General features: G+C 40.9%; 2 protein-coding genes across 2 annotated transcripts; one reads left to right on the forward strand and one right to left on the reverse strand.

Annotated features, from left to right (window-relative positions):
• The first annotated feature begins 2121 nt into the window (after positions 1–2121).
• Positions 2122–5104, forward strand: bcl2l16 (BCL2 like 16). The gene is made up of 3 exons (XM_038703623.1): positions 2122–2460; positions 2551–3158; positions 4554–5104. The coding sequence occupies exons 2-3, from the start codon at positions 2676–2678 to the stop codon at positions 4680–4682; spliced, it is 612 nt and encodes a 203-aa protein (XP_038559551.1). The 5' UTR covers positions 2122–2460; positions 2551–2675; the 3' UTR covers positions 4683–5104.
• A 177-nt stretch (positions 5105–5281) lies between these two features.
• tubb2b (tubulin, beta 2b) lies at positions 5282–7898 on the reverse strand. Its single transcript, XM_038703622.1, has 4 exons — positions 7746–7898; positions 6758–6866; positions 6568–6678; positions 5282–6464 (listed from the first exon to the last, which is right to left on the reverse strand). Exons 1-4 carry the CDS (start codon positions 7800–7802, stop codon positions 5404–5406), a joined length of 1338 nt encoding a protein of 445 aa, XP_038559550.1. The 5' UTR covers positions 7803–7898; the 3' UTR covers positions 5282–5403.
• Between the last annotated feature and the right edge of the window lie 8210 nt (positions 7899–16108).

Below are 16108 nucleotides of genomic sequence, written 5' to 3' on the forward strand. Positions count from 1 at the left end.
AACATCAGCATGCTAGCATTGCCATTGGGAGCATATTAGCATGCTGATGTTTAGCATTTAGCTACAGCCTCACAGACCTGCTAGCTTAGCTGTAGACTCTTGGTCTTGTAGGAAAAATGCGAGTTACAGCATGCTTCCTGTTAATCTTGCACTTTCTTTTGCAGCGTGACTGTCTACACATCAGAAATGCCTCTACAGGAGAAAGGAAGTTTCCCCAGTTTGCAGATGTTGCAACATGAACATATGAGACCTGATAGGAGCCTCTATCAACCATGTCATTTCCCCTGTTCCCTGGCTCAGCAATGAGGAACAGCTAGGTAGCCATTTTACTACACACTCACTCTGACAGCGATTGAAGGTGTGTGTGTGTGTGTGTGTGTGTGTGTGTGTGTGTGTGTGTAGGGGGTGGGTTAGGATTCTTTCTGGATGGTTAGCCATATCTTCCCTCCCATGCACATTCACAATGTATGCTGCACCAGATGGCCTGAGAACACAGAGCAGCTAATGGTACCACTTGATCATGTCTTTGCTCCACTATAAATCAGTATATTAACAACGTGCATAAATGCCATACACAGAGCATTTGTTTGATCCCCATGTGACACATAAAGCCATTTCATAAAAGGAGAGGAAACACTTAAAGGACGATGTAGATTTAGCCATGCGTGCCAGTGTTAGTCCATGGGAGAGATCTTACAGGCATTATCCACAATTTAAATACATTTACTTGAATCTAATTAGACTGGCTCTTCATGTTTGCATTTACATATATTTTAGTTCATAGAGGGGTGAGATTACTGACGAACATGTGGGAAGAGTTAATTGGCCTGCATGTATGACTCAGTGCTCAAACAGCTTTTATTTTGAAGTTCATTGTAAACAAGTGGTTATGAGTTCAAATTCCACGTGAGCCTGCCACAGCTTCAATCACAATCACAAACACACACACACACTCATTTACTTATATATAAACAAGCACACACAATGGTAAATGAGAGGTAGTGTTTCTCTAGTAATACATTACTGCTCCCATGTGGTGACAGGTTGTATTCTGGAATCGGCCTTTTTCACAGCAGACATTTTCACTTGTCATAGGAGGAAAAGCGCAGGTGTTATTAATAACATTAATGATGGCTCTGTTTCAAGTGTCCCAGTACGACACTGCAGTGTGACAGTGAGCCAGAATGTACAATGCCAGAAAACTGAAAGTGAAGCAGCTAAATGGAATTCAGCCATAATTCATTTTATTATTTACACAAGTGTTTTTCCTACTGTGACATGTCAAAATTTGTTCTGTGGAAAATGTCTTTATTTTTGTTAGCAACTAGCCTTAGTAGCTAACATGCCATTTCTGTGTGTAGCTAACAGTAAGGAACAACCCAAATCATGTCGTTGATCTCACACAAGTGAAATAAAAAATAGATAAATAATGTGTTTTTTCTTGATTTCATTACCAGTGTTTATTTTTGCCCTCTCTGGTTGGTCTACCCCAAAACTTCATTAACACTGAAAGTAAGCTAACGTTAGCTGTCTTTTGAGCATTATTAAGCAATTCCTCTGTTGACTTCAGCTATGGCAACCTAAAATTACAATTTCCTGTTATGCTGTACTATGTTGTTTTCTGGTTTGCTTATTTTTTCACTAGTAAAAAAGAAGACGTTCGAAGATGAAGAAAGTTCAGTTTAAAGGCACAAACACACACGACCACACTGTAAACTACTTTAATTTAAGAAAGTAGTTCTAACAAAAACTGTTCTCAGGAGGGGCTGTGAATTAACCAGAGATGCGGACACTTGAAGTTGTTTTATTTTACATTTATGCTATTCCATTCACGCCCATTGTATTGTGGTGGAGGTAGAAATCTCAGAATTAATTGCCTTTTTATTATTACAGAAGATCAGCTTATTTGGTATTATGACAAAAAGCTAAACAATCCTTATGTTTAAAGCTCAGAAATGCAAGATAATATTAGAAATATGCTATCAGCTAAATACTCAAAACACAAACACAATGAATTAAATAAAACAGAAAAGCTTTTAATGTGGGTCACCATATTCCTGTGCATTTCTTATACATAAAAAAAACATTCTTATTATGTGCATGATGTTAATACCTCACTGAAAGCTATAACCCATCAACATCATATATTGCCGTTGATGTTTGCTCTTGTAGGTTTAGCTGTTTCTCAATCAGCCTGCAGGCCCTCTGTGCAGTTTATTGTGTTGGAATGGGGATGTGTGTCAGGACGGCCATGATTGTGCAAGTGAGGTTGGAGATCAGTGTCAGTTTCCAGCAAGGGCTCTATATTTAGCTGACAAGTGCACGGGGTGACCCAGTCTGACTGCAACTCATAGTGTACACACTCCTCTGGACCCCAACACTCTTTCACCTGCTGGTTGTTTCTTTTTTAACGGTGAATGGTGTGCCTTGGTACCACTTGTGTTTATCATTAAAGAGGCGGTGAGTTAGAAATACTTTACTTTTGGCAGTGTGCGTGTTTATTCCCCTCTAATTGTATGTTGTTGTTTTTTTGAAATTCCACATTAACAGCATCCTCACACCACCATGACTGACTGATGTGACGTAGAGTATGACTATGCTGCTCGGCAAGGGAGCTGTCATCTGTGGCCAACTGAGAATACAGCTTGGTGATTAGTGAAGTGGCATAGGCGACTATGTGCCAGTCGGAGGTGCCAAAGGTCAGAATAGGCCTTAACAGTCCTGACCCGCTGGTGAGAGAGGCTTTTCTTATGGCCCATGACTACATAGACTATATAACCACAGGGGGGGCAGATGGCACCATGGGTCCTGCCACTACAGCCTGCACTGCAGCCCTGCGCCACGCGGGAGACGAACTCCTCACCCGCTTCCCCATATTCTTTAGGCGCTGGCCTCGCGTCTTCCAGGATGTGACGGAGAACACGGCCTGCTCCATGCTCACAAGCATCCTGGATGAGCACTTCTTTCCCCCTGCCCCTGGGGGGCGGCGCAGGGACCTGGCCTGGAGTGCGGTGCTGTCAGTGTACGTGCTGGCTGGCCAGATGGCCCTGCATTGCCATGAGAGGGGTATGGTGGTGGTCCTGCCACAGCTGAAGGAGTGTGTGGGGGCCTACGTGGAGAGGGTCATCTGCCCTGAGATACGAGACAAGGGAGGATGGGTAAATGTTCACACATGAAGATCAACAGAGAAGAGAAAACAAGCTGATTCTGCCTTACCATCCACCTACCCACAAAGTAGGTGGATGGTAAGGCAGAATCAGAAGAAGGTGGACGTCATGTGCAAGCAAAATAGAATAGAATAGAACTTTATTGTCCAGCCGAGGCTGCAAAATCATCTTTGGTCTCACCAGAACTATAAAAACATCATTAAATAAACATACATAGACATATAGATGTCAGTGTGGCACATCTCCACACATCACATCACTACAGTTAGTACCTGATACCCACAATATAGTTTTTGTACAGAAAAGTGCAAATTTGTGCAGTTTGTTCATTACAAATACATCATAGATTTTTAAGTAACTAACTTAAACCCCTGCTCGATCATGTGCCACTTCCCTTTGGGGACTGCAGTGATTTAGTATTACACTTCCATAAACATCAGGGACACATAAGAGACAGATTTAAAAAATAATCATTTTGACTGAAAAGCTCCAAATACACTTGATCCTATGCTTACCCTTGATGCAGCTCGACACTGTCTTTCATAGAGCCTGTTAAAAACCCACTTCTTTCCAACGTGGCCCTAGTTTTAACACAAACTAGTTAAAGATTAGCTTTCTGCATGCCCACACAGATAATACTAAAGTAATTTCGCTTTGGTCATTTTCTCAGAATGGACCACCAGAGTCTCAGAGGACATGATACAACTGCTTACAATTACAGGCTGTATAGTACTTAGATTACATCAACATCGGTTTTCAAACAATACGCCATAAAAAAAATGTGACTAAGAACCCAAGTTGTGTCCACATTGAACTGTATTTTCATAGGATACTAAAATTCCCTCCTGTGATTTCAAGGGAAAAAACCCAAACACTATTTAGAAATAACAATTCAAACTCCACTACCCCAGTGGTTCTCTAACTTTTTCACGTCAAGGACCCCTAAACTGACAAATTAAACCGTGGACCTCCATTTGATAAGATTTTGTCCCAGGGTCCCCCACCTTATAGGATGTTTGCTTTTAGATGTTTTATTACAAGAAAATGTATGAAACCCATGACCAAAATAGTCAGACATTCTGACACATTATGGGTGGAATTAAATTCTTAAAGAATAAATAAATATAAATAAATATACCATGCTTTCTTTTGAATTACAATTTCATCTTTTTGCCTGGGACCCCCTCTAACTCGCTAGGGGTGCCCTGGAACCCACTTTGAGAACAAAATAGCCTACTGTCTGTCTTTTCTAAATGAAATACACTCTCTTACTGCATTGAGGATCCCCAAATACTGTGTAATTGTGTGATGTATCCTGTATAGAGCTCCCTATTGAAATGAAATGTGTAATTGAATTTGAAATGTCTACTTATTTGTTTCTGACAGTGTGGTTTTGTGGCACGCTTTGGAGAGAAGCAGGGCTTGGAGGTCCAGGTGAAGAGAGTGTGCTGTTGGACACTGCTGGCATTGGCCATCAGCAGCCTCACCTACTTCCTCTGGAAAAGAATGACTTAGCCAACACTGCCACCTAGTGACCACAACCAGAAGGTCCTCCAGAGTGAGCTACCACATGAAAATGTCGGCAGAGGGATTCTAGTCAATGTTTTAATCCTGTAGAAACCTCAGTCAGTAAATAACCCGTACACAGTAATTCACATCATTCAGTGTTTATATAATGTTCTGGAGAGAACAGATGTTCAGAGTTCTGGTATCAGGTGTTGTATGGAGAATTTAAGCCATTCCCATAGGCACATGCTGGAAAAACTGAGCTAGCAATGTTGGTGTAGCAGGATGCGAACTTTGAGCAGGCATTGTAAATTAGTCTGCTCTGAGTTCCATGTTGGGTGTGCATGAATTGACAATTACAGAACCAACTGATTAGACTAAAATGCCCCGTGTGGTTTATTGATGCTGCAATTAAAGGCCCTCAAGATCTTGCAAGCGTTATTGTATTTTGGCCAAGTGTTTTATTCACAGTATAATAACAGCCTTTAAAAATTCCATCATCTGTGGCAAACTTCTAGTTAAGCAGCTTACACTTTATGTACAGTGTAGTGCATCGGCAAAACACAATTACGTCAGGTAGAATATATTGATTAAACCAGGGAGGCAAATATGCACAAGAACTTTTATTAACATGAACAGCAGACAGAACACTGAAAACTGGAAGAGACTTTGAACGTTACATTTCACGGCAAAGATTTTGACAGTAGAGCTTAGTAAAAAGAATGTATGTTTAGGCCAGCTCCTCCTCACCCTCCTCCTCAAACTCTCCCTCCTCCTCAGCAGTGGCGTCCTGGTACTGCTGGTACTCAGACACCAGGTCATTCATGTTGCTCTCTGCCTCGGTGAACTCCATCTCATCCATACCCTCTCCGGTGTACCAATGGAGGAAAGCTTTGCGCCTGAACATAGCTGTGAACTGCTCAGAGATGCGCTTGAACAGCTCCTGAATGGCAGTGCTGTTGCCAATGAAGGTGGCAGCCATCTTGAGGCCACGGGGAGGAATGTCGCAGACGGCTGTCTTGACGTTGTTGGGGATCCATTCAACAAAGTAGCTGCTGTTCTTGTTCTGTACATTTAGCATCTGTTCATCCACCTCCTTCATGGACATGCGGCCACGGAAGATGGCAGCCACTGTCAGGTAACGGCCGTGACGTGGGTCACAGGCAGCCATCATGTTCTTGGCGTCGAACATCTGCTGAGTGAGCTCTGGCACAGTGAGTGATCTGTACTGCTGGCTACCTCTGCTCGTCAGGGGAGCAAAGCCTGGCATGAAGAAGTGCAGACGGGGGAATGGCACCATGTTTACAGCCAGCTTCCGCAGGTCAGCGTTGAGCTGTCCAGGGAACCTGAGGCAGGTGGTGACACCGCTCATGGTGGCTGAGACCAAGTGGTTGAGGTCACCGTATGAGGGGGTTGTGAGTTTGAGGGTGCGGAAACAGATATCATACAGTGCCTCATTGTCGATGCAATATGTCTCGTCTGTGTTTTCTACAAGCTGGTGGACCGATAGTGTGGCATTGTAGGGCTCAACAACTGTGTCAGATACTTTTGGGGAAGGCACCACGCTGAATGTGTTCATGATGCGGTCGGGGTACTCTTCACGGATCTTGCTGATGAGCAGGGTGCCCATACCAGAGCCTGTGCCACCACCCAGGGAGTGTGTGAGCTGGAAGCCCTGCAGACAGTCACAGCTCTCTGCCTCCTTCCTCACCACATCAAGGACAGAGTCCACCAGCTCTGCACCCTCTGTGTAGTGACCCTTGGCCCAGTTGTTGCCAGCACCACTCTGGCCTGTAAGACAAGAATCAAGATTTATCTCAAAGCACTCAGTTCATGCAAAGTACCAGCTACTCAGAGGACTGACATTTTTAAATATAAATGTTTTCATATATACCAAAAACAAAGTTGTCTGGTCTGAAGATCTGGCCGAAAGGTCCGGACCTCACAGAGTCCATGGTGCCTGGCTCCAGGTCAACCAGCACAGCACGGGGTACATATTTACCACCTACAGAGGAGAAATTAGGTGAGGAAAATCTAAACTGTCTTAGTGGATTGTGCAATTTGAATGAGTCTTTTAGACTTACCTGAAGCTTCATTATAGTAGACATTGATCCTGTCCAGCTGCAGGTCACTGTCACCATGGTATGTACCGGTTGGGTCAATGCCATGCTCATCACTGATCACCTCCCAAAACTGTAAGAAATTTTAAATGTGCAATCCTTGTTAACTCTTAACAAATGTGACAAATAAACTTTATGACAAAACATGCATCCATTAATAAGTCAGTTTTCTTTACCATTTATTGAATAGTTTAATAAAATTTTATTTAACAAGCCTGTGTATTACCTGTTTAAACTTCCCGCCGTGCCCTTTTCGGCGCGCGCGCCCTGACCCCCTATTGGCTGCCTCATGGTTTATGAATTTGAAAAATCCTAGCTACGTCACTAACCGCCAATACCGCCTACTTCAGGCAAAAGCCGGCCGCAGCGACGTTCAAGTAGTCGTGCCAAGTAGGCCTCATGAGAGGAGAAGCGTTCCAAAATGATAACGTTATATTAATCGAGAGGGGAAAAAATGGCGCAGCTAACGTTACACGCATTTTTTTATCCGTCATCCCACGTTTAAGAGTTAATTGTACCTTCTAGCCTCCCGTTTTAATCGCCACCTCCCTTTTTCGCATTGCAGTATGTTAACGTTTACGGAACTAATGGTGATGTTCAGCTAGTTCCTAAACGTATATCCAGTCTGTGTCGTTTGAACAGATATCTAACGGCTTTTAAGATGGTTACCACAATAAACAGCTAGAATGATTTCGATGGATTAACATGCCAAAAGTGTTTTTATTCGTTTTAACTTCGACGCATTACGATACTAAACACGTTCCTTAAGAATGATTCAGTTTATAATAACCGTTAAACGACAGTTTTTATAAATAAGACCCATTGATACTCCCAGGGTGTGGCTTCTGGGACGCGCAGAGGCACAAAGCACCGGCTCCTACAGCAGATAACACTGTATTTCTGAATGAAATTACTCGATTTATTACTCAGAAAAGCAAAGAGTTCTACTAACCTTGGCACCAATCTGGTTTCCGCACTGGCCGGCTTGAAGATGCACAATTTCCCTCATTTTCTATCTGGAGGTAGACTAGACCTTTCGATGAATGACTTTGCCTTTCTATATGTGCGTGTGCAACGGCTCAACTCCGTTCTTTATAGTCCACTTGGAACCGCCCTCTACGCCACAGCTCAAATGCCTATTGGCTGATTCGCACAAGCATTCTTTACGGGCACACATTTACTCCAATCAAATGTTGAAATGCTTCTCCACCATTGGTCTAATCTGCCTGCCAATCACGTTCATCTCAAACGTGTGACTAACGTGTAATCTGTAGACGTTGGCCTACTTCCCTCATCATGGCGGAATAGAAATGCGACACTGACAACAGAAGATGTTCTGCTTTTCACAGCCTCACGTTAGCGTCCCCTAAAGACAGTGCCACGTTTTATTTCGTCGATCAAAGTAAAATATTTTGACTTGGATCAATTGTAAGACAGGAATCCTATTTGAGTGCTACTTAGCCACAGTCCACGTGGCTGAATAACACAATGGTCCAGTTTAGCCGCAGTTTCACTAGCGGAAACTGTCGCAACAGTACTGGGCATGACTATCGTGTAGCTACAACAGTGATTTTCTGTCATGTGCCTCTCAGGTCAGGGAGTGTACAGCTTTTCATTCCAGCTAACGTTAAGCACAACAGCAGCCATTAGTTCCCCTTTGGTTCAGTTTGTGGCAATAACTGAGCTACATTTTGTTTGATAATGAAAAGCAGCATTTGTGCCATTGATTGTGCATGATTGAAACAATTAGGTAATAACACCACATTTACAGAAACTGTCTTAATATATACAAATCTGTGTAGAGTTTAATCAAAGTAAAGAAAATAATAGTCACACCGGGAAACATTTATAATGTAAGTGTGAATGCAGTGAACAGTAGGCGGAGGCCTGTAAGATTATCAAGGAGGGAGTGAACTAACAACAGCCCTGCTGTGCCATGACATAGGCCTAATGGTAATGATCATGTGTGATGGTGCCAATGCAGTGAAGAATAAAGAATCAGTATGGAAATTCTGTATAAGATGTACATTACACCGAGTCCATTTCTGGTAGTGTTTTCCTCCTGTCTGAATGTCGGACTCAGCATTTATTCATCCCACTCAGAGCATCTGGCAGATTCATGGTTGATTCTGAGGATAATGTATGAATAAAAATACTAGATTTCTGCATCAGTGTAAGGTTTAAACATAATGTAAAGAAGCTGGCTCAGACACAGGATGTCTGGAGAAAAGAATCGTCTGTACACGTGTATATGCTGTATTGTATGCTGGAAAGCAGAGTTGTGGAATGAGTGCAAATGAGTTTATTAATAGTTAATCTGAATGCCAGGCGAGAATGTGACTATGACGACAGTGCTCCTGCAGTTGCCACGGCCATGTCTCTAACGACTGAGGGGGTTGGGGGGCATCATTCCCAGGTGGTTGTCGCCATGGCGATTAGGCTTTCCCACTGGGCGTTGTGGACTTCTGTGCATTAGTACAGGGCGTTAAGCTTTCCATGGACATACCCAGCCTTCAGCACAGCATCTATGCATACCATACATGTTTATGTAGATTAGTACTTGTGCAGACTACTAAAGGCTTTCTGAGGGTGTATGAATAGTAGTGTGTCTCATTAAATCCAAACAGTGTTTTTACAGGAACACCACTGCTATCCTTATCACATACAGTATGTAGGTCACACTCATAGTCTCTACTGTGTGTGCATTATAATCTGACACACAAAGGCCTCCTCTGTCACAGAGAGGATGAATCATCTCTTCATTGGGCTTTGTTTTCAGGTGTACATGGTGAAATTGTAGTGCAAAATTTGACATGCAGATATTTGGGCAAACTGATCCACTGTATCCAGGGTGATCAGTAATCTCATGCCTCTGGACTATTTAGCAAAACTGGAAGCTGACAAGTTGTTTGTTAACAGTCTCTGGTTAAACCCTGCAACAGCTGATGTTTAATTTTCAGACGTAGCAGTAGGGCCGGGCAGTAAAACAATAATGATAATTATAGCAATATAATTTTCCTCAATAACAATATAATAAATGTTCAATATATTGTCAATAAATATTTGGTTTGGGGCGGCAGTAGCCCAGTCCGTAAGGATTAGGCTGGGAACCGGAGGGTTGCCGGTTCGAATCCAGCTTGGACCAGATTTGTGGACTGGTAGCTGGAGAGGTGCCAGTTCACCTCCTGGGCACTGCCGAAGGATGCCTTGAGCTCTTGAACCCGTAACTGCTCGGGGTGCAGTACTGACTGGCAGCCTCCACACTCTGACATCTCTCTGTGTGTTGCTATGGGTCGTGTTTGTACATGTGCATGTGTGTGTCTTTCAGAATGAAAACATTGAGTTTAAATAAAGTATATCTTCTTCTTGGTTTAATTAATTTTAATCACGAACAAATTAGCACTTAATTTTTCTATTAAAATATTTATTGTGTCAACAAATATTTGAAAATATACACTACATTCATTTGCTGGTATTATAATGAGAGAGGAGCAGAGTTGCCTATGCCATGAAAAGTCTAAAACAAGGGCTAAAAAAGCTGGATTGAAGGGGAACATTCACTTCCAACATTAACAAATAATCTTACCTAATGTTAGCAGCGGGCTACTTTATATCTACCGGCTCTAAAAACATAGCTTCTATATGCTACACTGAATATTTATATTGTCTATCAAACATTACAGGTTTGCAGCTAGTTAAAGCTATCACTGTTTACATTTGTTCTGTGAAAATGATACTGCTACTGAAAGTGCAGCTGCTGAAGCCTTTAATTTAGACCTTTCTTGGTAATCAGAGCTCTGCTCAATTTTGGATAATTTTAGTAATTTAATAAATTGACCACTGATTGAGTTTTCTACTTATGAATTACACTAGATGGCCAACCTGAACATAGCATGTGGACACCCAAATATTACACCTGTATGTCATTGTGAACACATCATTTCACTGGACATTAATATGTTGCTTATACTCTGTTTCAATTCATCTCAGTGGTGGATAGCGTTGAGATCAGGGCTCTGTGCAGGCCAGTCATGTTCTTCCATCTCAAAGTGGGAAAACCATTTCTAGATGGACCTGGCCCCCAAATCATCGCTACAAAGCTGGAAGCAACCACTGTTAAAAATATCCTTTTATTCTGTAGCATAAAAAAATGTTTTCATTGGTGGTCTTTTAAAGAGTGTGGTTGTTAGAATGATAATGTCAGTCATGATAATGTCAGTCATGTCAATGCTGTCGACACAGGCTTATGACGTATAGGCTCTGCCATACTGAGTAGCTCCTTTTGCTACTGTTGCTGTCACCTTCTGCTCTGGCAAACCAATCATTGCTGGTTGGCATAAAACACATCACTACCGGTTAGCCAGCGGGTGAATGTTGCCACAGACACCATATTTAAAAACTCAGGTATACTGCAAATACAGAGAGATTTACCTGGGGGTCATAGGCTTATTCAGGACTGTGTGAACTTGTTTGGCGAGGGCTTAAATGTAACGGACATTCTGTTATATGCACACAGTGTGCCGCACTCTAGCTTTGAGCAAATGTGTGCAAGCTAAAAAGATAAAGTAAGACTGGGAACATGGCCATTGTGGCCAGGTTAGCATGCGGACTTTAGCATTTAGCCCAGACGCTGGGGAAATTTAGACCCATTAACTTAGTATTCTTAAAGCACTGCAAACATTGAGTAGATACTTGACTACAGCCTGCTGTGTAACATGTAAGAAGATTCCAGTGATAACTCTTGAGTCAGAGTATGTGTTTGTTACAGACAGCCTTTGTGGATATTTGTGGATTTGATCTCAATCGGTTTTGTTCCTCCTCAGTCTGTTGCCTTTGTGCTATAACTGATCAATTATTCATTGATCTCTTTCTTTGGGAGGATGAAGTGTGTACATAGAGTGGTTTGTGGTGACAGTTTGAGCAGGTCAGCTGGAGCTTAATGCATGAAAAACCTTTCAGTAGACTGGGAGGAGATTTTTTTGTTTAATTTTTTTATGAGTACAGTACCTCATGATGAAAGACTTCTCACGGCGCGCTTACAGACCAGTACCATGCAGTTTGTCTCAGTGAAGGCCTGCTGAACCAGTTCTGCTTCCCATGACTCAGCATCTCTCAGGACACTGCAGCATTCAGCACTCAGCCTCCAGCAGCTAGATCAATATTACTAAAAGGGAACATATGCTGCTGGCAGGGGCACACCCAGGCCTGCATCAATCCTGCTCAGAGGTTATAATGCTTTAACAGGATTACTTGTGATGTCACTGATGTAATTTGAACATAGAATATGTCCACGTAGTAAAACCATAGTCATGTCTGTCTAACAGGAAGGACATCTGGTAGAGAATTTAATCTTTGGAATGAATTGAATGTAAGGATGTTGAACGTTACCTTCAATCCCAAAATATTTAATATTTCATAATTTAGGGATGTTTTTTTAAATGTAAAGTGTATCCAAAGGAAACTTTAGATAGTGTGTTTTGTAGATTCTCCAGTGAATTGTTTGTGGGACATTGTTTCTGTTGATTTCCTAAAGTTAATTTTCCAATGCTGTGTGCATGAACAAATGAACTGAGACAGATATTTTTTCTCTGTATTTAGCTAAAGCTACCACACTTCAGATAATTAGATTAGACTGAATTATTACTGTCGTTCTGTGTCATTGCATAGAATTGGTACCAGCTCAACAGAAATTAGAAAGTGCAGAGGTGAAAGAATGTTTATCTAATTAATTAATTCTGTATATGTCATGATTATGACATATACAGAATGAACAATAGTATGTCCTGTAGAAGCTGCAAAATAATTAGACATAAAACATCACAGACAAACACTTAAATGCATTTGAGGACAACAATGTTCCAACCGGTCCTGTTATTCAGATATTGTGGGGAATGGGTTATAGGGGTGGACAGGTGTTAGACAGGAGCAGCTGGGCTCATGTACAGTATGTCTGCTGAGAGAACCACTGATTCACTCTCATATCAAGTTACTGACTCTCCACTGCAGCAGCATTGAGCCAGTCTCACATTCTGCTGCAAACCACAACACATTCAGGCCATGGGCATGCATTAGACATGATCAAAGAGCGTCAGGACAAATTGTTTGACTGCAGGTTACACCCTGACCTAGCTTTGTAAAAGATGCTTGAAAATACAATGGCTCAGCTGGGAAAGAAGCAGAATGAATAGACCTATTATAAAGTATAATTGAAACTTGATTCTGATACTTGGATTCAGACCACTGATAGCTGATTTTTTAAAGCATACATACACAAAATACTTAAACATTCCATTATGCTGCCTACGGCCAAAAAACATCAGCATTTGGTCAACTTAAATACTAAATATTAATAATATATTATATAGTATATATAGTATATTAAATGACACAACAAAACAATTACGTAACTCAAGACTGAAAATTAACAATACAAAGCAAAGCATAAAATAATTGGATTTGTAGATACTGCATTTCCCTATTCTCTAAATATAATCCAAAGGCATCCAGAGTGCATACACATTATGTGGGATTTAGGGGTGAAATGATCAGCCTGAAAGACTTCAAAGGCATCACAGCCATTCTATCTGTTACACAAAACTTTAAACCCATATTTTGTTATTGTAGTGCTTCTGTAGTTGTACGCCTTTGTAGGGCAGAATATATAAATAAGAAATGAGAGCTGGAAATGTAGGCTAGATGAATATAACAAACCTGTAGTCAGACTGCATTACAGAGGTGGAACAAAATGGTAAGCATTTACCATGTTTCTATAAGGCCACATTAGACATTTACATACATTTCTGAACAGTGCCTATTTGCCCTACTTTTGAATAATACACAGAGAAAAAAGCATCCCTCCAATTTTCATCCCATCATTTACTATGCTGTGTTATGTGTCTTTAAGAGTGCTGTGTCTGTGTGGCTGCTCTCCAGAGAGTTGAGTCAGGAAGTCCATTTGATGCTAACGCAGCCAGACAGTCACCAGCAGGCTATGCACAGCCCCAGCCCCACAGTGTACTGCGCATAGTCAGCGTGGTCCAGGGGAAGTTCAAGATGAATCCGCCCAACCAGCTAATACAGGATATCATGTTACAGTAATACAACAGCACCATAATGTTGGGGCGTTGCCGCAGGCCCAGCCGGCTGCACCAAGGGGAGGGTCTAATTCTACCGTACCATCGAATGTGATGTCTACATCTCTGTGACATGATTGTTTGTGTGTCTTCAGGATTCTGTGAACTTCTGTGTACTTACTGAGTGTATTGGCATAATATGTTTTAGTGATGAGCTTAGATACATCTATAAATCATATCAGATTCATGGCCAACATTTTATCAGCAAAAAGACTGTCTGCTTCTGATAGACTTGGGACTAAATGGCAGAGTTCCTGGCAGCTGCAGGCTGACAGAAAAATCACTTTCATCATGTTAAGGTGCCAGAAAATGAGAGTGATCCGGAAGCAACAGGATTTATGAGAATTGTGGTTTTAATAAAAGATAAAAGAAACTCACACTTTGAGTTAACAACCCAGATAGCAAGACTACATTGAATAAATATTGATTTTCCATCTGAATCATCAGAATGGTTGAGATTGAAATATCAACCCTAAATAAATGTTGAATCAGTATTGCAATACCAATGAAAAACGACCATTTATGAGCGTGACATTGGAATAATATTGATTTATAGTTGTCCCGATTATACTTGATTAAGCATTGATTTGTAGTTGACTGGGTAACAACAACAATGTTGAAAAATCATCTATTTATAGTTGACCAGAAATTACATGATATTGAAAAGCCATTGATTTATAGTTGATATGATTGAAAAGTCACTGAATTATAGTTGACAGGGAAATATGATTGAAAAGTCATCTATTTATAGTTGACCGGGAAATGACATGATATTGAAAAGCCATGGATTTATGGTTGACCGGAAAACATGATTGAGAAATCATTGAATTGTAGTTGACCGGGAAGTAGGATTGAAAAGTCATTGAATTATAGTTGACAGGGAAATATGATTGAAAAGTCACTGAATTATAGTTGACAGGGAAATATGATTGAAAAGTCATCTATTTATAGTTGACCGGGAAATGACAAGATATTGAAAAGCAATGGATTTATAGTTGACCGGAAAATATGATTGAGAAATCACTGAATTGTAGTTGACCGGGAAGTAGGATTGAAAAGTCATTGAATTATAGTTGACCGGGAAACATGATTGAAAAATCATCTATTTATAGTTGACAGGGAAATGATGTGATATTGACTTAAGTCACAGCAACATAAGTAGGTCAGCTTTTTGTCACTTGGAAAACATGCAAAATTATAAGTTTCATTTCTCAAGCTAATTATAAAAAAGCCTTCATCTCAGCCATCTTGAACTACTTTACTGCGCTCTTTGCTATTATCCTTTGGAAGACTGCAGCAGCAGTTCATTCAGAGGCCAGAGGACCACATACATGCAAGCTGAACATACTACTCCAGTATATATATCACTTATTACTACTCATGTTTGTGTCTGTAAGATAGATGTGGGGTTCGTCAATGTGGCGACGTCGGTCGGTCTGTCCAGCAGTCTGAAATTTGATTCAGACATTCATATTCACCTCAGGATGAATTGTAATCCCTCAACTTGTCATCTAGTGCCATCGTCTGGCCAAAATTCCACATTACAAATACCTACAAAATCAATGGAATTCCCTCCTCTGTACTGTGCTGTGTTTAGTGCTAATGTTCATACGAACATACTAAACGAATATGGTGAACATGGTTTACGTTATTGCTGCTAAATATCAGCATGTTAGCATTAATTTTTTGATCATGTTTGCATGTTGAAGTTAGCATTTAGCTCAAAGCACAGCCAAAGTGCAGCCTCACAGAGCTGCTAACATGACTGTAGACACATACCCTTGATTTTTAATACTTTTACTTCATTTCTTATGTAATGTATGCATGTTTCTTGTATTCTATTAAATATTAGAAACAGTAACAAGTAACATTGTTCATGAATGTATTTTAATGTAAAGCTGATTCAGTTTACTTGTAAAAGCATGCCAATATAATTGAAATACTTTCTTCACTGTGTGAAGATAAAATGAACAGAATATTTTTAAGATTTGATGAACACATGGGGGAAGGAATGGATGCATCCAAAATCCTGAGCAGGAGCAGATACCAAAATCCAAACCAAAGCACAGAGGAACTAGGCTACCTATACATTGTGTATACTGGATTTGTGCTATATTCAGCAACAAATGACTGCAGTGTGGTTGTAAAAACGTCAAACAAAGAAATTTCAATCAGGTTTTCA

Source organism: Micropterus salmoides, unplaced genomic scaffold (assembly GCF_014851395.1).
Source record: "Micropterus salmoides isolate LMB-PRFRI ecotype aquatic unplaced genomic scaffold, ASM1485139v1 Ms_hic_scaffold_7, whole genome shotgun sequence".
Lineage (NCBI taxonomy): Eukaryota > Metazoa > Chordata > Actinopteri > Centrarchiformes > Centrarchidae > Micropterus > Micropterus salmoides.